Source organism: Battus philenor, unplaced genomic scaffold (assembly GCF_028537555.1).
Source record: "Battus philenor isolate CCGP_79_NKW_IND1 unplaced genomic scaffold, ilBatPhil1.0.hap1 SCAF_7, whole genome shotgun sequence".
NCBI classification, from domain to species: domain Eukaryota; kingdom Metazoa; phylum Arthropoda; class Insecta; order Lepidoptera; family Papilionidae; genus Battus; species Battus philenor.
In genome coordinates, this window is record NW_027181737.1 from 14,234,409 (window position 1) to 14,260,101 (window position 25,693).

Consider the following 25,693-nt stretch of genomic DNA (forward strand, 5'->3'; position numbering starts at 1 on the left):
GAAATAATAAGTTGGAAAGTTTTTCTACTCTCGATGTTAGGGAATATCAAATGAAAGAGTTTTCAAACTTGCGTCCACCAAGAAGTAGAATATCCGCAACCACCAGCGTTTACCCCTCCTTCCGACGGCATACATCCCCTTCACTTGGTCGAAACGGTCGACACCGCCCATTCTTTTGGTGTATTCTTTCACAACCATGGGAAAGTGTACAGTCTCCCTAGTGCCATTTTTTTTGCGTTATTTATACAGAAGTTACTTCTACTTTAGGATGAAATGCAGTTGTCAACAATAAAACCACTTTAGTATCATGCCACATCTTGTTTAGTTCTCCACTTGAACTCACCGTTTTTCAACTTCAGGCTTTTGTTTCTGCCGTTTCTATTTGTGTTATCTTTTATGATGTTAGGTAAAATTGCTCTAATTCTTCTCACCGTTCCAGTGGCATAAATATTTTTTTCACACAAGTAATGCATAAGAGAAAAGTCGCAAAAAAACAGTTATCGAATGTAACATGAGTCTTGAAATCTTCTTGTGCTAATTTACTTGACAACTTCTTTACTACATTAACCCCCTAGATCTTCTTCTGTTCCTTGTACTGTTTTGCCTGTGTAAATAACTGTATCACAACAGCACCACACTTTATAGCTCCTTTTTATGGGCTTTAGCGGCATGTACTGAAATCAAACTGAATCATCCTTTGAATAGTATCATGTTCTCATCGATACTTTGGTAAGGGAAATTCACGGCATTGTTTTGAAGTTATTGACTAAGTAAGGATATATGATGACGAATTTTATACAATTTATCAAAATTTACAACTTCTCTACTTGGTTGTTGACTATTATCGTTCAAATGCAGTCTTTAAAATTTTTTTTAAGCGTTTTTCTGGCGTTACTCCAGCTATTTCATTCACACGAAATCCAGGATCCGATGACCAATATAAATCGATGTGTGGAAGAATATGATAACCCATTATAATGACAATGCCCAAAAAAGCCCTAATTTCCTGTTTGTCAACAGGCTGCCAATTTTTACATTTTGCTGCTCCCCATACAAGTTTGTCTGAGTAACAATCAAATGGAAGACTTCATCACTAAAAAACTTTTTGAAATGCGCTACTAGACGTGCTCTCCTATTCAATAAATACCGAGGTTTTACTGTCGCCTTATCAAATTCATCGGGATCTGGCCTGGATGTCCAGAAAACGTTTCCCCATGACTCATCTTTACATTCAGATTCATCAGTCAATTCTTGTTCTAATGGTGATGATGATTATACTATCAAAGGCTCTTCTGGCTGCGACTTATCTAATTGTGAACATAGTGCTATTGTAGATGTACCTGACTCTGAACTAATATTAGGGGTAGAATTCAAATGGGCAGGAGAATTTTGTAAAACGTTAATAGAATCATCATCTGATTCAAGTAACGGTTGTATTGTATTAACGTTGAACTCTTCTGCCTCATCGGACTAAAATCCGTCTTCTGAGCCATCATCGGGAATGTTGAAAATCTGCTCCAAAGTCTTTTCAATATCATTTTCATTCAAAAACCGCGGCATTTTTCATGAAAATCTAAGAAAAGAAGGAACTAGTTTAACAAGTGTACATAACACGCCACGGGCAGCGGGAATATTTTTTCCACCAAGTAAAAAGTCCTCTCACATCTAAATACGATAGTAACTTCCAAGGTATAGTATAAAACTTGAAGAGTAAACATAAATTCATAATAAAAAACTGATTCTTACCTCTTTTCAAATAAAAAATATGAAGATTCACGGAGTAACAAATTTTCTTTTAAAATTGGCTCAATTTTTTGACAGCTAGTGGCGCCAAGAATGAATATGTCACACAAACGTCATTTTTTTTCTTAATAATAATAGTTAATTGCCAGTGCAGCAAATTATAAGATAAGCAAAATTTTTGTTGTGGTAAATATATCGCCTCTGCCTTAAAAAGGGTAAACGATGTCATTTAGAAACTAGCACGTGTCTTGGTCTCACGATGAGGTGGCGTTTGAAAATACAGGAAGATTGTGTATTATTACTTGCTGTAAAAAATTAAAGAATCGAAATATTGCACCCTTTTAAGAACTGGACGATCGTTAGTAGTTCGCACAGAGGTGACACAGATTAAAAAACATTAAAAAGAAATGTATATCCATATCCAGTTGAAAACAAGAATATCGTGAGTCCATTTTTGATTGCAATACGTGTGTGTATTTTATATGCTAAAGCGTCCTTGCAAATGCGGTATTAATTAAATCAAATATTATGCACAACGGCACCATTAAATTGTAATATATAGTTTAGTACAAACTCGCGAGTCACATGCGGCTGTTTCAATGATGGATAAATAGATCAGAATTTTCTTTCATTTTCGTATTATTATAAAAATGTTTTAAATAAAAAATATTGTCATGAAATTCGAACACCGTTCAGCTTTATCTTTCATTTGTAAGAATTACGTAGGAGTGCTGCTAAAAATAATTTACCCAATTTAAATGAATTTTCAAGAGTAGTGATACATGCATTTGTAATGCTCCTGTAGTTGATTGTAACAAATTTAAATCTACATAAACACTGATGCAGTTAAAATCTGGTAATATTCGCGGAACGCAAAATCTGACCGAAAATAGAGTATAGGCGGGTTCCTACGCCCCCAGCGACACCCACGTCTTAAATTTTAAAGAGCTATTCTTTTATACGTACGTTTTTATATTTGATTTAAAGCAATCGGTATTTTTAAAGTAATATAATTAATGGCGGCTTGCCATAGCTTCCTAATTTTAAAAAGCGACGGTCTAGGAGCTTTGCCATTTCTGATAAATAAAAAATAAACGAAGAGAAGTCGGGTACGGTATACCAAAATCTTAAGTGTTCAATTTTTTTTAAAATTTTCCGTTTTAGCCATCAGTATTTACACAAGTTCATAATAATTTATTATTTAAAATATTCATTGACGATGCAATCATTATTTACATATGCAGTGATATCATTTTTATTATCAATGTTGAAAGTCGATTTGCTTGTCGCTGCGGTTACTTTTTTATATGAACTGGTCATTTGTTAATTATAATTAAAGTTTTACTGATAAATATATCGCAGATTAGAAATCCGCTAGCAAAAATTATAATATAAAGTAATCACTCCGTATAATACGTATGTGTTTAATATAACACGCACTACGTTAAAATGCATAAACCTTTATGCAGTTGACTAAAATCTTAACACCGTGTTTTAGAATAGCCATGCATATCAAGGAACGCCATCTATACTCTTTCCCTGTCTCATTAAATACAGATTCTAATACATGAACCCTCAGCAACGCCATCTATTGGTTCACCTAATTTATTACTGTTTTGATTTGTAATTATAATGGCATAAGTATCGAGTAATGAAATTAACCAACAACCCTTACGAATTTCAGCTTTTCCAAGTTATTAGTTTCATAATTTCTTGTTTTCATAATAATAATATAATTAATAAAGTTAAACTACTTATGCAGCGTTAGTACCAAAAAACGGACGACTAAGAATATTGAATTTTAAAATAAAAAAAAGAAAGTTAAATTTTTCATTGTACCCTCTCCTATTTTCTTCTTCGTAGTCCCCGGGTTTTTATTTACTTAATTTTATTAGTTTATCTCCGCTAACACCCAAATCGTAAAATTCTTTCTGCGTAATACTGTGTTAATTAATAAATGTTTAGGTATATTAATTATTTGAAATTCTCATGGCAAATGATATAGATAGGTTGTCTGGTAGAGATCGCCTCTTGTATATGAATTGTTTATCACATATCATATAATCACAAGTGTTAATAAATAATAAAAAAGTTTTTATCCTTAAAAGCACATTACACTACTATTTGTTAAAAAGACCTGTTTCAACGCTATTCTATTGACTAATACAAATAAGTTTTTTATGCATAATAATTTAATGTTTTACTTTTGCAACTAATGTCCTTGCACCAGTGGCGTAGCTATGGTATTTGGGGCCTGGGGCAGATTGGGGCTTGGTGCCCCCCCCCCCCCAAAGTCTAAATAATTTCAAAATTCAGTACAGAATGTAGTTAATATATATTTTATTGGTTCAAAATAATAATAAATATATATAAAATAACATTAGATCTAAATAAAATTTATTGGGAAAATTTAAAAACGAACATTCCTCGCTTTTTGGCCTGCAGTCATTAATCACATTTTCAAAATCAATAGTGTCGACTAGTTTGAAACACAGATATGTGTTTTTATGATTTAGGGCCCTTTTAAAAAACACTTTTTGTGTTTTGCGAATGAAAGGCTTCAACACTGTGTATATTATAATTTGTAACCGTTTACTTTTTTTTTAATGTTCATATTATTTAACAACTTTTTTAGCACAATAATAGTAAAATTCGATATTCTTTTTATGTTATTTATTTTATATTATGGTTTTCATTTTTCTTTTAATATTTCATTATTCATCATTCAAAAAAATTATTTTCAACTTTGGTGCCCCCCCTGCTTGTGGTGCCTGGTGCGGCTGCCCCGCTCGCCACCCCCTAACTACGCCATTGCCTTGCACTTCAATGATTTTTACCCTCTACACTTTTTATATCGTTATAAAAGCCTTAATGTTTTTCGTAATAAATTTAATATTATTTATTTTTAATATTTTATATGAACCATTAATTATCAATACCATTACATTATTTTTGCAGAATTAAGTGTATATTATTTATATTTTTGGAAAAAATTATGATTGCAGTGTGAGGTTATACCAAGAGTCACACCTGATTTGCCTCGTGATAATGCTTTTGGAGCTTGTTGACAACTCATACAAATCGAAAGATGATAGGAATGGCGAATTAAAACACATTTCATTCTCACAATAAATATTATTCCAACATTACTCGTATCGTCCAATCAATGTACAAGAGGCGGCCCCAATGACGAACATTAATCAAAATAATATTCATATAGAGAAACATTATTAGACAAAAAGCTCGATTTGCACCGACCACGAGCCGAACATGCAAGCATTGCAGTACAAACCCGTCATAAATTAATTAAAATATCCTCATTCCGCAAATTGATTTAAAAAGGAAAAAATTATACTAATTTATACGAATTTTAACAAATCAAATTCAATAACATGTAAAGCGTTAAAAATCAAAGTTGACATCTCTAGTGTTAACGCGCGCTGTCAAACTGACAGCTGTCATTGACATAGCTCCGTGTCCATGGTCTGCGCGGGAGCATTAAAACAGTAACGTTATAGAATTAAAACTAATCGTTCATTAAAATTAACTAGCAACGCATTAATAATGGCAGTATATTGCAAAACGAGCCCTAGTGACACCAAGTCATATGGAGCAAGTTGAACGATTTCAAACGAAATATTAATGTTGTGTATATATATGTATGTATAAAATACTCGCAATTTGTAAAACAAATAGCTAATAAGTAATCAAATTCTTAAAATATAATTAAAATGATTTTTGACAATATTCCAGCGCTTGATGTGGTTTCTCTAGACAGTAGCGGGGCAAACATTTCCAGTGTCCGCTTCTAGTCAAGGTAGCAGGAATATTGTGATCCTAACACGACAGATATGTGTATCAAGTTATGTAAAACAAAACTATGAAACTTCGAGAGCGACCTCCATGCGGGCGGTTCCGTCTATGAAAATATTTGCACTAAACCATTCAGTATAGGAAAATTCTCTTTGGTTCAATTAATAAAATATTCCGTATTAATTTAAAGTTCATGATCACAGATTGCTATGTACAAAGGAAGAATTTATAAACTTAAATACAATCATTTTATTTTTTTTTCAATACTTTTTGAATTTTAAATATTTTTTGTGTTTTTTATTTTTGCATATTTTTGTGTTTTTTTTTAAACTGATGGGAACCGCCCGTGATTATGCTACGGGCACGAATGCATGGCGCGTGCGCGTGGGTAAGCTTAGAGCGCCAGCGCAGCAGAACGCTTGTCTCGGCTCTTGTTGCGCGCCAGTGTACGCGCCTTGCAGGCCGCGTTGTTCTGCAAGTGCTGGAAACAAATTTAACTTATAAAAAAACTGTTAGATAGAATACTAAGTAAATTCTTTAATATTATTACCTTAATATTTTATGATTTTTGTGAGTGGATTACAGGTCATCACGAAGATCTTTAAGGGAACCCTGTGCCCTGTAATGGGCGTCTATAAGCTATGATGATGATTGTTTATATGGTGATGGGTTACAGATATAAAACCTTTAAAGTAGTGGATGTATATCTTATTATGTAATGTATGTTACACTCTTGCCAAAACTAGATAGTTACAGTTATAATAAGTGACATAATGATGATAAGGAAAAAGAGTTTTCAAAATCGGGATTACAATTATCTACAGATTTAGCACTGTCAGTGGTTATTACCCTCTTGCATTCCAATGAAAAAAAATTGATATTTTTAAGAATGTTCAAACTATGTATAAAGTCGACCGTAAGGCATTGCACCAGCAGCCTTATTACTATAACCCTGTATGTAGGAGACCGGTGTTCAATACACCCTGTAAAGTCGCTCAGTTTCATTTCAAAAATTAATACATGACCAAAGTGTACCTTGACTGCATGAACACAGGGTGATCATAATTTTAAAGCTTTTACATCCATAACCAATCTAATATATAAAATTCTCGTGTCACAGTGTTCGAACTTGAACTCCTCCGAAACGGCTTGACCGATTTTTACCAAATTTCATATGCGTATTCAGTAGGTCTGAGAATCGGCTACTATCTATTTTCCATACCCCTTAGTGATAAGGGTGGTCCACCCCTAAAAATTTTTTTTTAATTTCTTGACGAAATTTTCTGTTTTAATTTTTTTATGATACAGCATACAAAAACACATACAACCTTAAATTTTCACCCCTCTATGATCATCCCTTATTTTTTATTTGCAAATTAAAAACATTATTTCTTTGCAAAACAACGTTTGCGAGATCAGCTAGTCATCCTATATATTTGAAAGAAAGGGGTGCTCGATATGTATGTGTAGTGCACTGACCCGCTGCAGCTTGTCGAGGCGGCGCTGCGGCGCGTGCAGCGGCGCCTGCTCGGGCAGCGCGAGCGCGTGTCGCAGCGGCGCGCAGTGCGGCGCGAGCGTGCTCAGTCCGCCGCCCAGCGCCGCCGCGAGCGCGCCGTACGCCGCGCGGGCCGCCCACGTCTCGCAGCGCACCGCCTCGCCGCCCACGCGCACACTCAGCTCCGGCACCATGTCCTCCTGGGAACAAACACACAACATCAAAATATCTAAACATCATGTTTGATTAAGTAAGAAAAGGACCAATATTCTCCACGGGGCATCCTCAGGAGTAATGTTACACCGATTAGTGACAAACACAGACACTCTGTGTTGTGTTGTTTGTGTTGTGCCCCGTGGAGGGGTGAAACACGTGTTGATTTAACGGTGATAGTTGTGTAATTAGCATTGTCTGCCGCATGCGCATTTATCAGCGGGCTGGCGGGCGGTGCATTTCATTGCAAGACTACCACTGCATGTGCGGAAGTGGCTAAATATTGGTCCTTTTCTTACTTAGGATGGACTTCCGCGAAGTAACGCCTGATTCCATTAAATAATCATGTTTGATGTTTACGACTAGTACGCGGAGACTCCTTTGGCCGTACACCTGACTCAATTGTTTACACAATTTTAAAAGAACGCAATTCACCAATAATAATAAATACACGATTTATTTGTTTTAGCGCAAACCCTAAGTTTTTTTTTTTAAATTTTAATTTTGTCAATGCTTACATTAATTAATCTACACAGAAAAGTTTCCATAACTATATGCATATCTGACATATATACTAATAATAATGTTTTTGGTTTGGTCTCTAATAAAAAAAAAATTGTAATATATATTAGTTGAACATACCTACTCACCATAAGTGACATATTTTTTAAACATTTTTTGTACTCTTTTTAAAAGAACATATCTACAGTGAAAAGACTGTTGTTGAGAGTTGAAAATTTATATTAATAACAGCATAAGTCACCATCATTATGTTACTTGATATATGCTAACTGAAGGATGTTATGAAGGAGCGCTTTTAAATTAGACTCTCCTGAAGTTTTTCTATTGACACACACAAGTGATTGGTATAGAGAATTCAAAGAGGAAAATAATAACAAACCAGTAACCAGAATAAAGATAAATCTTTATTATTTTTTATCATCATAGTGTCGCAGAATCGTTTATTTTTTTTTAAACAACTTATCCTACAAATTAATGAAAATATTTATCAGTTTAATTATAGAAGAGAGATGGACTGCGAAATACTTGTGTATGTCTGGGATGGTGTATTCAAGGGGAGGGTCATTCTTATCCTCCACCTTCTGAATAGGTTTATTTTAAGTTGTGGTGTATAACTCCACACCACAATGAATAAGAATATATTACAGAAAAGAGCTGACCTCGAAATACTTGAGTATATCCCTGAAGGTGGCGCGCTGCAGCTTGCGGTCTCGCTTGGCACGGTACTTGTGCGGGTCGCGCGCCAGCTGTTCCAGCTGTGGTAGCAGCTGCTGCTCCGGCCATTCGGCGCCTTCGCCAGCCGTGCGCTCGTGGGCGATCGCCAGGGCACCGCCCGCCGCCATGCGCACCTGACACGACACATATCATGACATATATAATATATTTACATGCAAAAGATGTGCAAAGTGTTTGATTATAGATGAAAAGCGTTTCATTAGTGTAAGCGATCACCCTGAATTACTATGAATGTGCCGGTTCAGACTTCTTAAGCTGACATTTGTGACCATTATTTTTGTTTTTGTTTATAAAGTGGCCCGTGCGTGTGTACGCGTGTAGTGTATATATGGATGGGCGTGCGCGTCTCACCTCGAGGTTGCAGGCGGAGAGCAGCTGGAGCAGTCTCGCGGGTCCAGGCGGATGCGAGCGCAGCAGGGCCGCAGCGTGCGCGGGCTCGGCCAGCGACATCAGCAGCGCCCAGCCGTCCAGCGCGGCCGCGTGCCAAGCGCCCTCCTCCACCGCCGCGCCAGACACCTTCACGCTGCTGTCACCCTGCACAAATACATACACACTTTATATACTAAATCTTTATTCAAGATCCATCTTATCAAGTTTACTCACTTTAAGTTATTATGATTGTCTCCCATCCTAAAACATTACATTGTCATTGACAGTGCAGTAAATTCTTTTAGGTTTTTAGTTTTATAACTTAAATCCTAACTCACTAAAATATTTTACTCGCTACCGCAATGTCTTATTTTATTCTTCTTGTACGTACTATTGTCTGTGCATTCCAACTTTCATTTAATGCAAGACATAGACCTCCCCCAAGATCCCCACAATCGCGGTCCTTCGCTGCCCGCAACCAGAGATTTCTCGTGACCTTGATTTTTTGAACCACCGAGTGGGGCCACCCACCCACGTCGCGTCAACCGGTCCCCAATTGTCACTTGAGAACATTTCGTTCCTAATGACCGCCGGATGAATGGGAGATGTACCCCGCAAACTGCCATTTCAGATAATCAATTTCTCGAGCTACATTTATTATTCTGCATATCTGCTCATTTCAGCTATAAGCTATAGTAGAATTGGGCAGGCCATTTACAAAGGGTAAAAGGCGCAAAATTGGTCGCAAATTACTATAAACTTGATTCCTTTTTAGAAGAAAAGAGCTAAAGATAGATATATACCAAAAGATGGAGTGATGACGTCATGAAAGTTAAGGGAAATTTATGCTTCAGCAAGCTTTAGAGTAGTCTGGAATAAGATGGAATAGTTTTATGTCGCTTCAGGCGTCGTACAGTAACAACAAATATTAAAGTAAATTTAAAATAACCGGACTAAAATACAAAATTATTGCCGAAATATATATGATATGTTTAACAATAATACAAGAAAACGCACATCATTATAGGATATTTATCATTCAGACACGTGCTGTCGAAAAAGTTTATTGAACCTGATCGACCTTGGTTGTGTCTGACGCCCATTGAGTCAGTCTTATGACTCATTTGCATTGTTGTGTGGTGGAAAAATTTTCACATTATATTATTTCCTTTATGAATACAATAGTGGTATTCATTGTCAAAATATGTATTAATGAATTAATTTTTTAATTGTTACAATAAAGATTTTGTAAAACAATAATTTAATTACCTCAAGAAACCTCAACTTAAGCAAGTAATAATAATATAATTATGCCATGACTATAAATTTACTTTACTTTCTATTTGTAATCTGTTGTAATGATATAAGAAAAAAAAATGTTTTTTATTTATTTATCCTTTTTACAATTTTTTTAAAGGCAGACCTAATGCCTTTAGTCATTCTTCTTTAGGCAGGAGATAATTAATAAGCAAATAAACTTATAAAAAAGTTAATTGGTTACACAAACATACATTTATATCAATACTATACTTATTACTACATAAATCGTTTTTTTTACATGATGTAATCACTGTACAGCTGTCATATTTATACATATAAATAAATAAAAAATAAATCGACAATGTGTTTGCTCAATCAATAAATAATTTTTTTTCATGTTTAAACTCCGGGTTCTTTTTATACAAATCACAGAGCAAAAAATGTCTCTAAACATTTGACGTTAATAAAAAAAAAGAAACAAATATTATAAGTTATTAATTTAGCTAAGAACAGATTTTAGATATATTCAATCCGCAATGGAGATAAATGCAAATAAAACTGCTAGAAATTTATTGTCAGCATGTTAAATTAAAATTAATTTTAGCCCAAGTGGGTTATGGGTTATAAAATGTAGTAAGCTTAGTTCTGACATACCTTAAGGTAGCTGCCACTGAAGATGGTCTCATACATGCGCATAATTTCAATTATCTCAGTGAGATCTTCCTCCAAAAGATAACACAGCACCGCAAGAGATGAACAGCACTGTAGGGAGACAATATTTATTTAATTTTTAAGTCATTTCAACAACACAATAAAATTACAGCAAATATTAAAACTAGTGCATATGTTGATAATGGATGTGCATATCTTAAATTCGGTACAATAAAATAATTTTCTTGATGAAACAAACCATAACAAGAAATATAAAATAAAACTTTAACAATAATTAAAGAAAAAATACAGCATATAAATATGACAGTTTTTTTCTTAATTATACTATGAGAGATAAAACAATCAATAACAGCAAAGTAGAAGCATATATTTTTAATTTCGTTGCGTTCAGAAACGCGAAAATGTTTTTCAATATTGCACCATATAAATTATTTCTTTGTCTTGGGGCTCACATTAACTAAAATTTTCAATTATGTTACTAAACAAATTAGATAAAATTAATACCGTTTCACAGTAAGTATATGTAAAAGTATAAATTACTTTTACAATTTACATTAGATTCAACTATAAAAAAATATATAAAAACTTATCAATAAAAATTTATTTATATCACACTTTATATTTCTGGTATTTATTTTTAATTTAAAATATACACAGATTATGTCAAACAGACAACAAGAGGAAGTTTAATGACATAGGACCAAGCACGAAACCAAAGAAAATGAATTAAAAAATTCTTTTACACATTTTGAAAATTATGGCCATTTAAAAAAGGAAGTTCTTTTAACTTTCAGTTTATCATAAGTAACCTTTCCAAAATTTATTCTTATTGCAATAGTCTGATAAAGGCAGTTTTTGTGTAACCATGTACTCAAAATTACGATTACTTTCAATTATAATAATAATTAACATTTTTAATTAATTTTTTGGAGATTAACTTTCTTCCTTATCACTCATGTCACATTTTTGACCTTACGCTGTTAGAACCATGAGAAGACAAAATTTAATCGCCAAAATAATGAAAAAAGTTAGCTATCAAGCTATTAAGAAGTTGTTTAAAAAAATAAAAGGTATTAATAACACAAAATAAAACAGTATAGGTTTTGTGATCTTAATACCATTTCTGGTCCACATATTTGTAAGTGAAACTAACCTCAGTCCTTGTTTCGATGGAAGCAGACTTGTCTGTGCAAGCAGCGAATAACGCTGGTCTAACTTCCTTCATGAACTCCTCAGTACCATCTTCTCCAATCTGAAATAAAGATGAAAGATAATGCTATTGCTTGAAGCAGTCACGTTTAGCAATGCTACTCCATCTTTTGTTCAATTTGAACTAAAGTAAAAAAAATATTTTATTGCTAATTATTTGTAATTTCTTTTAATCTCTTGTTAATCAACAATAATGAGTAAATAAGTATTTATTTAAATGAGTAAAAAAATAAGATGGTATTAATTTTTGTAATTATTTGTATCAGGTAAATATTAAAGAGAAACAAATTTAAAACTACACCTATTTGCAAAGTACACAGACGCAATTAACATAGGGGCAAGAAAATGCGTTTGCACTACACAAAGGACAGATGTACACAAACTTTTTTCTATCAATGTGAACACATCCTTATATTGTAATATCTAATTGAGAAAAACCATGCAGTTGAGAATTCATTGTAGGAAAAACATGTAATAATATAATAACATACAAAATATAAAACACAAACATTAATTTAGAATTCAAAAAAGATAGTTCTTAAAAAGTGGTACACTATGAACATATCTAGATAAATGTAAAAATGTATGTTATTTATTGCTTCAATAAGAAATAATAGATGTTAACTAAATTTATAACGCAAATTAGAGCCTCCTTATATTGCAACTGTATGAGGTGGTAAATGGTGTTAATAGATTGTTGGAATTTTCCTCAATGAATTATGTCATAATAAATGTATGTTTAAGAATGCGTTGCCATGTACAATAATGCCACTTGAGCCTTTATCACCCAAACAAAAATTACATCAGAATGTCTTTACTACAATACCAGGTCATTATAACATAGTGTATATTATAAATATATATATATATATATATATATATATATATATATATATATATATATATATATATATATATATATATATATATATATATATATATATATATATATATATATATATATATACAACGCAATATTTCTCCTAAATTGTGATTAAATTTGAGTCAATTTAGGAGAAATAATTAAATTGAGCAGTAAAGGACTGAGACTTACAATTGCAGGTTGCGGTTTGATTACCAGCATATGTTTTTGTTACTTCGATTTTGTTCATAAATTATACAGAATTGCCACTGCTCACTAAAGATTCCAGAGAATGGTCAGCAGCATCCTGTGTATATTATAATACTACACTGCGATCGCCAACCCGTCTGCCTAGTATGGCAATTGTGCTTTACCTTTTATTTGGCTTGTATACCTTTGGAGGAGACATACCTTTATATCATAATCATCATTTCAACCATAAGAGGTTCCATGCTGAACATAGACCTCCCCAGAGATTTTCAATAGGAATGGTAGGAAGCGGTCTTCATCTAGCATCTTCAGACGATCTTAACAAAGCAGTCTATCTGCTATGTAGTATATACAAGCCAAGCTTATTTTTTTTGGTATATTTATCTGGTCTTTTCTGTATTGTTTCTAAACTTACTTATAAGTCGCTATTGAAAGCGAAATATGTACCAAGAAATATAAAAAACAAAACCTAAATCCATTATAATTAGAGAAATATGGCAGTTAGTTTATCAAGGGTTTTATAATCTATGTAAAACTATATGCACCTGTAAAGCTAAGATTGAAGCGACGTTCGCAGCCGCTTTCTTCTCGCCGTCCCTGCCTCGGCGCAGGGCCCGGGATATGTGGTCAGCCAGGGTCGCGCGGTGGTTGGAGAGTAATCCAGGCAAGTAGCGCCGCTGCAAGGCTGCGTGCAGCGCCACTAGGGCTGCAGCGCGCGCCGCATTTGCCCGCGCGTTCAGCGCCTCGATCAGTTCTAGCACCTTCTCTTCCAGTTTCTCTTGGACGTCATTTTCTGAAGACAAAAACATGTTTTATGAAAATAATATTACTGGCACATTATATCAACTGGTTACACAGTCAACATAAAATATAGTTATATACTATATTTATGCTATTATTAACACAATAAAAAAACATTATATAAAGATTATTCTTATTGTGACAAAAAAGAAAATTTTTCTTTTTCTTGTAGTTTTTGTTCTAAATTTTGTTATTATTAAAAATAGTACACAAGTATAGATTCCTATGAAGGAATAGATATGGATGAATTCCAGGATAATTTAAAAACAACAATGTTAAATATTGATGTCAATATTTTATTAATTACCAACATCTATGTATTAGAGGGACCCGAAAGTAATGTCGCTTTCTTATGTTAAGTTCACACGACTACATTTTTAACTAGTTTTTATTTATAATCAACAATATATTCACCTTCATTATCAACAACCTTTTGCCATCTAGTATACAAATTTTAAATGCGGGAGCAGTAAAAATCAATGGGTTTTATGGTATAATATGTCGACAGAAACAACTCCTTTCCTTTTAATAAAATAAATAATAATCTATCACCTAATATATCAAACTCTAATATTTGTATTAACAGATTAATATGGTCTTTGTAAAACTACTATCAACCTGACAAGGGTCACTATCAATAAGTGTGTCTGTTTGTTTGTCAAGACAATAATTTATAAAACAATTTATATATTATATATAATAATTCCTGTATATTATGTATATTTAAAACATACCTGGGTCCTCATGATTGCTCTTCAGGTCCGACTGTCCTGATATCTCCGAGCAGTTGTCTATGGTCATATCAATACCTGCATCTTCATCTGATGAGTAGGCTTGTTCTGTTCTTTTGTGTTCTGTGGCCAATAAAAATACAACTTATTACTATATTTCTTAGTCTTATAGATATTTGTAGTAAAAAGAACACAGTATTCCAATGGGCATATGACATGGCTACTTAATAATATATTATGCTTATCTAATAATTACTTAAATTAAAAATGACTAGCCAGATATGACGACAATTTGAATATCTCTTTTTTTACAGAGTACATTTAAAAGTGGTGGATAGCAACTCAGATTGTTTGTAACTACATCATGTTACATGTTTTAAATAATTTGTTATAAAATTTAAATACACGATCATTTTGTACATAATGAAAAATTAAAAAAAATCTTATTTTTAAATATAGTGTTATAATTACAAATTTTTATTATTGATTTTATATCCGTGTCCAAATAATTATTTTTATGCTACATTAGCAAACTATATTTCATTTATTTAGAAAAATTCTAATAAATGCTACTGACAAACTTTAATAATGAAATTAAATAAAGCCTTTGTCAACTAATAACTTTATTTAGGTAGTATAATAGTAGATACAGCTAAAAACATGAACATAACATTTCACATCCATTATTTATAAAAAAAAATGTGTAGATACTTAGATGAAATTATAAAATTGCTATAGTTAATGCAATTTTCATTGAATTTTATTATACATGTGCCATATTCTTAATAGACAGAGCTGTAGCTTAAAATTTGATTTTTTTTTTGTGAATACACGACGAAAATATTTATAAATAATCTTACAATTATGTACATTCCAATGATATATTTATAGAAAACATAAAAACTACTTTACAGCTATTTTATTAAAATAACCAAGATATTACACAATATTTAGTCAACATTGGAAAAATTTCGCCACTAATTGACATTGAAAAATATGAACGAAACCAGGAAGTAAATGTATACAAGCCGTTGATTGATTAAAAAGTCAACAATTTCTGTTTATCAAACACCAGCCGTTAATAACACCGAAGCGAAACGCGTATGACATGAAAAAAAATTACATAATTATACAAACGCGGTTACTAAATCAAGGTCGGCCCGTGTTTGGAACGTGTTCAGCATAGATAGGCCATTACTGCTTGCTCTCCGGGAATTGTCGTTTGAAAGTTACTGCACGTGTGAATCCGTTGTGAAATGTACGAAGTACAGGTTTCGCCATTTCGCAAAATGCGGAACTCTGCAAAGCTCAGGCTGAACGTATAGCCTGTTCGCTCAAGGCAACTTTATTAATAATCGAATGTGAATTATGTACGTGGACAGTCATTAGTGCAGACTTGTGTAGCGACCACAAGGTCGCCGCGTGATCTCATTCTTGGCAAATCCCAGCTTCGGACGTATGATAAACATTAGAAAACATTAATAAACAATGTACACGAGATTAAAACAAAACCTTACCGTATTTACCCTTTTTCTTTCCTTTTGGCATCTTGATTTTGGAACGCAGCTGACTTACGACAAATATAATATTCACTATTTAAATTTTACTACGTTTCTCACTTAATCAAGAAGGAGAAAAGTTTATTATATCAGTTCTTACACAACAATTTGAGCACCGAATGTAACATAAAACTAAAATTTCAGAAAAACTTTTTAACATGTTTAACCGTGTAACATGCACACGCTACTCCGCTGCTTTGCGCAATGCGCCTTCTCAGCTTGTCAGTTTTGTACGAAGCGAAGGATTTTTACGTCACTCGGAATCGCCATTTTCCCCCAGTGCTGCCATAATGAAAAAAGTGGCAATTGGTAAAACAAATAAAACTAAAACGATTCTTAAAATCGATTTAAGTTCATTATTATAATTTCAGTCACAGGACATCCATTGCTTGTCATGGGCTTCCCATAAAGATTTTAAATACCACTGGTCAAGTGAGCTTGTGATGACCTTAACAAGGACTTCTGTGTCACCTTGATTGATTTATGTTAACAGTTAATAATGAAAATTCGTGTCTAGTCGTAATTATTGAAAAATATTTCACCAACACATATTGAACGACAGATACATATCGACCTTATTTTTTGAGGACAGACAGGACGAATCGTCTTATTATAGTTTATATTATTAGTGTATATTTCTCTCTACTTTAATAATTAACTCTTATTTAACAATTAAATTACTTAAATAGAGATAAAAAAATAAACATTATTTATAAATGTTTTCAGTACAAATCAAATTTTGTAGTAATTTTTCTGGAACCAAAAACATTATTAAAAGAAATATAAATATTCATCACCGTGTGCAAGCACTGAAAAGAGGTTGTGTTGTTTATTATAATAGACAGTTTTCTTTATTTCATACTTTATAAAGAAATGTCAGCCGTTATGTAGCCTGGTCTCTATTCAAGAATTTAATTGCATACAAATGATACCTGAATCGGTTAAAAATCGATTTATTTACAATTGCCATAGGCAAAAACAAGTTGTGAAATAAATTGCACCATATTATTTAAAGTCATTGCATAAAGTCAAAATTGTTGGTGTAATAACATTTGTTATTCAATAAAAAATTTGTGACTAATTCATTACAATATATTCGAGGGGAAAGTAAAAGTAATGTTAGAACCCATAGAAAGTTTAACTTTTTATGATTTGGTGATTATTTTTTCATAAATATATTATTTTGTAAGATTATAACAAAGTATGGGATTTTAGCAGTGTTTTAATGATAACTAATTGTTCGCTATAATGTTTTTATATATAATAATGTTTCGTTAGGGTGTCATTATTGTTGGTCTGGTCGAGTATATTTGTCTGTTGAATTTTATATTTCAATAGTGATTAGTGTTATACTGTTGTGGATCGAAAGTGTCATACTATGTAGTAGGTGACCGCGTTTTTCGGCAGTTAATATTATTATTTTGTTACCAGTAATTGTGTTATCGTCAATTACTGGATAGAATTATTAGGCCAACATATTACTAAATCTAGATGCAACTTAACATTTACGTTCGTTTGTATTGTGTAATATCTTGCGTCATGTTTTTGAATATGTATTTTGTAATAAAAATATTAGTGCAACAAACTTGTTTCAGTTTTGATCTGAAATCTTGTACCCAGTTTTACTTGACTCCATCCGTAATGTATAGTTTCTTCGTTTCTACGAACATACATCACATTAGATAAGGAAAGTGACACAGATGCATTCTTTCATTTTAATTTGTTTACGTTAATATCTGTATGGTTATAAAGGATTTTTTTGTCATCGTTTTAAAAGAGTTTCTTATACAAAATTTTGATATCCTGTGAATGAGAAATTCGTTGCTGGAGATTTTCCCGCCATTTCTCCATGCCCTGTTTGCGTTTACCCATGCAATGTTTTCACACATAACTGTAAAAAATTAAGTTGTCGACAAATAATAAGAAATAAAAAAAGGGTTTATTAAAATACTATTTTGGTTGAAAATAAAAGAAAGATGTAACAGAATGACTGAACATCATGAAATATATCATTAGTTTTATTTATTTATATTATACTTTATTGTACACAATACATAATATCTAAAAAGAAAAAAATATATATAGAGGTACAAGAGGCGGTCTTATCGCTCGAGGTGATCTCTACCAAACAAACTTTGGAGATGAGAGACATGAAGGCAGTTTAGAAAGTACATATATACAATACATATACGATACAAATACATACATTACTATACATATAAATAAATATTTACGCGGAAAAGGTATTATATTAATAAGAATAAATAACAAATGCTACACAATGTTTTAATTTCTGTAGTAATAAAAATAAATCATGATTTTATTGTCTTCCTTAATTAGGTTTTCTCCCAAATTAGTTGAAAATTTTATGGACATCGTGAATAACGTCAGGAGACCTATGGCCGCCCCTCCCTATGGGGGACTATTGGATTAAACTCCTAGTTCATTGAGGTGAAATCTTAAATATTGCCCAAGATTTCTTTGCAGGTGACTCATACGTTTTAATGATGCTTCTTTAAAATCTCACAAAGCAGCAGTTTGGTAGGTCAGATGAGTCAGTTGGCAATCTTATCGATTCAATTACGTTCATTTTTATTTATTATCGGTAATCATATAAGAATGTGATTAATACTTACTTTCCATAAATATTGTTACAAAGATATACAATTTATTTTTACGTAGTATTTACTATTATTACAGTGTATTACTTTAATGCAATGATGTAAAACAATTAAAAATATATTATGCTTATTCCAATTGTCTTCATTGGCTGCAATATAGTCCTTTAAACCTGCCAGTCATCAATTGCAATACGAATTATTTCTATGAAAAAATTCTTCACTGCCAATAGTATGGATTGTTTTAGTGACTCCAACTTATCATGGTGTTTAGAGCAAATATTACTCTTTAAATCTTACTATAAATCATAATCCAATGGATTAAGATCAGGACTAGATGACGGCCAATCTTCAGCTCCGGTCCGGAAAGTTCGTTATTAAACAAGATTGAGTAAATTGAGTTTTATTATCCGGTTATTGAACAATGTATTGTTAAGGGGCGTTACTACCTTCATAAGAATGAAAATATGTTGATGCTTTTGCGCCGATTTGATATATTTTTCACAAAAATATGGCTGTCACCCCTATAAGACGCCACTCTTATAAATCTAAAGCGCAAAAGTCATATTCTTATTTGAGGTCGATGACCGATGGTGATGTTAAAAGGTAGTATATATTTACATGTCATGTCAAACGGGCAAAGGTCAAAATGGAGTGTCAAACGCGCGAAGTTCAAAGCGAACTGTCAAACATGCGAAGTTCATTGTGAACTTTGAAATACGCAGTCATTACAATTTCTACTCAATTTTATGGATGTTTTTGTCCATAATAATCTTCTATTCGTTCCGTTACTGTTGCAGTCGTTTTGGCTGCTTTCTTGCATAGGCATGTGCGGTGCTTGATCCATATTAGGGTCGGTGCATAGAGTGATGGTAAAGCGTGGCGTGGTCAACCCTTTGTTTTAGGAGTGTTAACCTTTGCCAAGTAATTTGCTGCTGCGACAACCAGTTATTTAGGGCAATGTTCGGCGCCTTCGAAATATCTTAACTGCTTTCTGAAAAACTAAGATATTTTCGGATGGTTCAAATCGCTGAGAACAAGCTATATTTTAGACATAGCATTCGCTTATTCTAGGTAAGATATATTATCTGCGTTTGACAAGCATTTTATACAATTTCGGGGTTTAAACATAGAAGATTCAAATAATTATTTATAACCTTATGATAAATAAAATAAACACTAAATATAAACACAGTAAAGAAATATTTAAGAGTAATACTGCAACAACTTAACTTCAATTAATCTAGTTTAAATATTAATTAAACTCTTTCCAAGAAGTTATTATTGCTAAAAAATATTATGACGTCACCTTTAGAAACAGTTTTTGAACAAACCGGATTATTTCAAATTATTTGAAATACTTTAATTTAAAAAAGTAATGGATGAGTAATAAAAATAATTAAATAATATTGATCAATTTTTATCTTGATTTTGTAGACTTAAATTATTATAAAAATCGCTATTCTAAATGATTAGAGGATTTTGATTGAGATTTGGTTGCTAATGTTATTTATATGTTCGCAATAACAAAGTTCTAAATTTGACATGGTGCATTACAATAAATGATGTAAGAAGATTTAGATAATAACATAACACAAAAAATTTAGGCAAACAATTCGCTAGATATTATGTTCGTAGCCTATTTTTTTTTGTACACGCAATGGATGCCTTGCATAATTAAAAAAAAAAACCGTGGAGTTTTCTACGTATGACATTTTTTTTACATAAACCCGAAGAGGTGACGTTTCAAAAGTCCGATGAAGGGATTCGGAGGAATACGATGGGTTATGTGGTGTCGTCCACTGTGATAGAGTTAAAGAGGCTTGGGATGATAAAGACATTTAAGCTAGTCGTCTTTACTGGCTACCTAATATCCCACTAGACTGTAAATGTCAATAGAAAAACTGTGATCATGCATCACTAAATATAAATTACATCACACCGTGGTTCAAGACATAATCAAGGTGACAGGATGTCGCTAGATGCGAGCAGCGCGAGACCGTTCATCTTGATGATCTCTGAGGAATTTGTATTTCAGTGGGCTGTTCTCATGATGTTGATGATGATATATCGTTGATGAAAATACCTGGAATTGTTTACTGTCATTTTTTTTGTTGCCTTCTGGATTTCTCTGTCGCCAAAAGGCAGAAATCTTTTATATTGGTTACATTTACTATCATTGCTAATTCTTGCATTCCTCCTTACTTAATTCCTTATTTAATTTCTTTTGTTTATACGATATATATATTTAAAATATATGGGGTGATTAGTATAGATATAAGCTTTAAAGTAGTGAATGTATCAGGAAAAACTAGTTTCTAAACACGTTGTAAAAAGGTTTCATACTGAAGTATGCTACATTAATTTATTTAAACTATTGGAATAAGACTTACCAATGACTTCCGTCAGTACAGTCTGCGGGGACAGATAAAAAAAAATATTTTAACTTTTTTTTTTAATGAAGTAAAAGATAATTTATACAAAGGTATTTTAAAAAAACATTTTTTTACGATTTATATATATGTTCATCTGATTAAGATGTACTTAATAGATTTTGATATGGAAAAAAGAAGCCCATTTTTAATTGGAATTTTTAGTTATATATGCGTTATTATAAATAGAAATCACAGAAGAAAACAAGCATTTTAAATCATTATTTATATTTTTATTGTGATTTAATAAATCTACAAAAAAATAAATCTCATTTATTAATCAAATATATATATAAACATATTTCGCAGGAACACTTCTTTGGCACGGTTTATAGACTATATTATACTAAATCACAACAGACATTATAAAACACATAACAAATATTACACTTAAATTAAACTGATTGATTTGAGAATGATTCCTTTGCTCCTGTGCCCTCTCGTCTTTCTGACTGTGAAGTGGATCTTTCCACCGCGCCTTACCTTCTTTGGAGCCAGATAGCTTCCCGTATCTGAATTCAGCGCATTGGACTGTCACTACTGGAGGAATGCCTTGAAATATTAACCTGGAACTGGATCTCTTGAGGGAGGTAGATCCTCGCATTTCTTCGACCTCATGTCCGTTGATGTACCATCGTATTTCCGCGTCAGGCGCGCCACGGCAATACGCACGAATGTCCTCCTCGTCGCCATACTCCTCCGCCAAACCTTCGAGTAGTGGCTTCCGGTGTTCATGCCCGTGTACCTGCATGTAAGCTGTTTTAGTTTCAAACTTATACGGCGGCACGTCTCGTTCTATGTCGCATCTGTACAGTCCAGTCGCCTCCTCTGTCAGCGAACCCAATTTGAGTCGGCAGGCTACAGGTCCGCAGGAGATCAACTCCACTCTTCCAACACCAAGCACTGGGAAGGAACGTGTACTAGGCGCGGCGCCAGGTTTGTAACGGAAGAACTCGTTGGGGCCTTTGAACCAGTTTAAGAGGGTGAAGTTAGCGTCGTACCGGCATTCAATGTCGACCTCTGCCTGTCCAGGAGGGACTACCTCTGGTACGATCAGGTGCGTGATGTTGAAGGTGCGTGAGCTAACTCCGGTAGCGAACAGTAGCAGCGCTGGCAGCAGTGGCAGTGGCAGGAGCATGGTGCCAAGTCGCGAGCGCACGCCACACTGCGCTCCCGCCTCGACGCCGCATTTAATTAAACGCTTTATTGAAGTCCAACAACGCCAACACTTAACCGTCTCCCCGCTCGAGTACAACCATTTTTTTTTCACTTCTAATTGAAAGACAAACTTTTAATTGGCTAGGGGTGACCGTTAATTTACTAGGGATGCAATTATCACGATAAGTGTAAATTGGATTTAATGGAACGGAAGCTAATTTAAATAATTGATTTCGATAGCTAAGGGCTGGGAGATATTTATGTTTATTTTATTGTTTTTAATAAATGTTTGCCACACTTGAAAATAATTTATTACGGTATTAGAAACATATCACTAATTACTACCTATATGATAATGTTAATAAAAGGAGCTGAGGTTTGAAAATAAGCAGATAATACAAGAGCGCCTAATTTACATTGTCTACAATATAACATAAACCATAATAAGATATACAGGACGATTGGTTACAGGTGTAAAAGCTCTAAAGGAGTGAATATATAGCCTAACCTTTTATATCTACTTTCACTACTTTTTTACTATAATCACTATAATCATCATCCTGGAAGATTTTACATTAATTAATTTTTATAGGAATGCTACAGGCCAACAGACTTTAGCAGTACAAAGTCTGCAGGGACAAAGAGTAAGCAACAATTTATATGAATTTGTACTGGTCCGAATTTTTGATACACTTTTTCTTACTATATTCATTACGTTGTTTATTATTTTTGAAACCATTGATTTTTTAGACAGGGCTAATTGTCAACAAACTAGCTATACACCTATATATTCGCTAATAACAGAATAGTTTCAGGTTGACAGATAAAATGCCCTTCGTCACGTGACAATTTGGCATGTTCAAAATCAGTATTACGCTATCTATACGAAAATTAAAAAATGGCTATAATATCAAATCGTAATTATGTAATATTTAGATCTATATTAGTTAAATAATAACCGTAAAATGGTTAAATTTTTCAAATTTTTCTTGCATATGTAAGTGTATTTAAATTAATAATTTACCAGACAAAAAGTTACACATAGATATTCAATATAACTTAGATAAATGTTTTTAAATAGAGTTTATGTATTATTATTATTTTTTTAACGAATATAAATCCACTTATGTTATATTAAAAAAATGATTATATTATTGACATTTATTTTAAAACATAAAATAAAAGATTCTTTATTTATATTTTTAAATTTATTGAGGTAATCTCAATATTATTGTTTTTTTTTTAGTTATTTCCTTTATTATTTTTTGCTTGATAAGAAATTAAAAAAATAAAAATATTTTGAGGTTATGCGAGCCCATCGAGCATTGACGGGTTGAAGGTGGCGGTTTATTGTACGAATTATAAAATGTGTCATCCCGTTTCGCGGGTTCGGGCCGTGTACCCGTACGTAACTAATATCCGTTTTGATATTAGACGAGATTGCCGACTCAATTAAACGCGAAGTTTAGATTAATTTAGATTTAACAATAATTGGCGTGAGGAATTTATGATATGTAAACTTTCTTACTTCTTGTTTCAGTTTATTATTTAACTTTCCTTTATATTCAATTAAGCTGAAAGTATTTAGTGATTCACTACTGAAATTAAACTAAAAGTAGGTATATTAGATTAAAGATATATAATTTAATTTAAATTTAATCTTTTAACCCATTCATTGCTTTAGAAATGAATAAAAAAGGATAGCTGGGAACTAATTTTTTTATATGCATGCAGTACAGGTCATCACTTTCTTCAAAAATATCTACGGGGGAATATATACCATAATTGCCACACTTGGCAGGCAGGTTAATGACAGGAGTATGATTATATGGAACGCAGAGGACGCTGCTGTCTATTCTCCGAAAATTTGTTGGGCTGTGATAATTATATTTAACCCTTAATAAAAAAACAATAATGACATTAGATTTTTTTTTAATTTCGTTGAAAGGAATATTATACAACAGTAAAATACGTACAGCCAACCTATAAAAAACTAATAGTAATGTGAACATTCGGTTTAAAAGATTGGTATCAAAATTGAAACTAGGTTATTAAGGGTTAATGATTACACAAACTGTGAGTTATATAAATGACTACATCCCGGGAACAAGTCTCGCAAGTCTCAGTCCTCTACCGCTAAGCTACAACTGCTCTACTGTTTAAATCGTTATTATTATTATTTTAGATATACTATTAATTCATTGACTCCCCTAATAATTTTCTTAATATTGATGATTTTTCTTTTTATAAGTTAATTATTTTGTTTACTGCGTGTCATTCATTTACTTTCAAATGAGTATTTATATATTATGTTACTTTATAAATGTGGAAGTTTTGAAATAAGAAAACATGACACGTACAACTGAATTTATGTATCTAATATAAATGTTGTGTATATTTTGCTTAAATATTTACATATTTGCCGAGTAAATATAGAATCGTTATTGCTATATTCCGTTATTGATATTTTTTTTTTCAACGACCCGGATAAATTGTTGCGTCTCGAAACGAGGCTTTCCTTGGATCTTCGTTATCTTAAAAGGGGTTTTAAGCTAAACGCTCTCAATGTCCTACTAGTGTGGATAGCGGAACTTATCCATAGGATTAATGCAATTATATGTAGTATAAACCATGTATAGAATTATATAGTCTTAGTCATATTTTAAAAATTGAAATTTTTGGCCTTGCGCAATTTATTACCCATTTAAAATTAGTGTAAAAAGATATTAAAAACATACACAAAATGTAATAACAACGCATAAATAAAAGTACAAAGTATGTAAAATATTTTAAATATTAAAAATTAAACATGTTTATTTTGCTTCCTCGGATAACTTTTTAAATTAGGTCACAGTGCTTTTTAACTCTCTTAGATGCTGGCTAGTTAATACTGATTGGGTGTTTAAATTTCAGGGTAATAATTCTGTAAGACAAAAGTATAAATGAAACTCGGGAACATTTATCGAACCGCAGGTTGAAAATCCTTGGTACAGACAATAGCTAGTTTGGCGTTCATTTAGGGTACTTTAATAAATATATATTTTTAATTTTTAGGCTATCGCTGACATTAACAAAATGTCATCAGCAGATGCAGCTTATATCGATATTATATAAATGTTTTATCGATATTGTATTTATTTATTTATAAAATCAATTCGCTCTTTTAGTGAAATAAAAATCATGTTTATTGCAGCACAATTCGCACTCCGTATAAGGATAGCACTACCATCTGCAACAAGCGGATTTTTGGGTACTTCGGTCGCATAACCCGAAGACAATCTAGTCTAGATA

The 25,693-nt window shown here is 32.5% G+C and overlaps 2 protein-coding genes across 2 annotated transcripts; both read right to left on the reverse strand.

The window, feature by feature from the left end:
• Positions 1 to 4,667: 4,667 nt before the first annotated feature.
• Positions 4,668 to 16,449, reverse strand: Ifrd1 (Interferon-related developmental regulator 1). The gene is made up of 9 exons (XM_068774165.1): positions 16,153 to 16,449; positions 14,639 to 14,758; positions 13,649 to 13,896; positions 11,976 to 12,074; positions 10,805 to 10,912; positions 8,873 to 9,055; positions 8,446 to 8,634; positions 7,036 to 7,251; positions 4,668 to 6,037 (listed from the first exon to the last, which is right to left on the reverse strand). The coding sequence occupies exons 1-9, from the start codon at positions 16,181 to 16,183 to the stop codon at positions 5,951 to 5,953; spliced, it is 1,281 nt and encodes a 426-aa protein (XP_068630266.1). The 5' UTR covers positions 16,184 to 16,449; the 3' UTR covers positions 4,668 to 5,950.
• A 5,098-nt stretch (positions 16,450 to 21,547) lies between these two features.
• Positions 21,548 to 22,382, reverse strand: LOC137931215 (uncharacterized). The gene has a single exon (XM_068774624.1). It carries the CDS (start codon positions 22,380 to 22,382, stop codon positions 21,591 to 21,593), a length of 792 nt encoding a protein of 263 aa, XP_068630725.1. The 3' UTR covers positions 21,548 to 21,590.
• Positions 22,383 to 25,693: the final 3,311 nt, after the last annotated feature.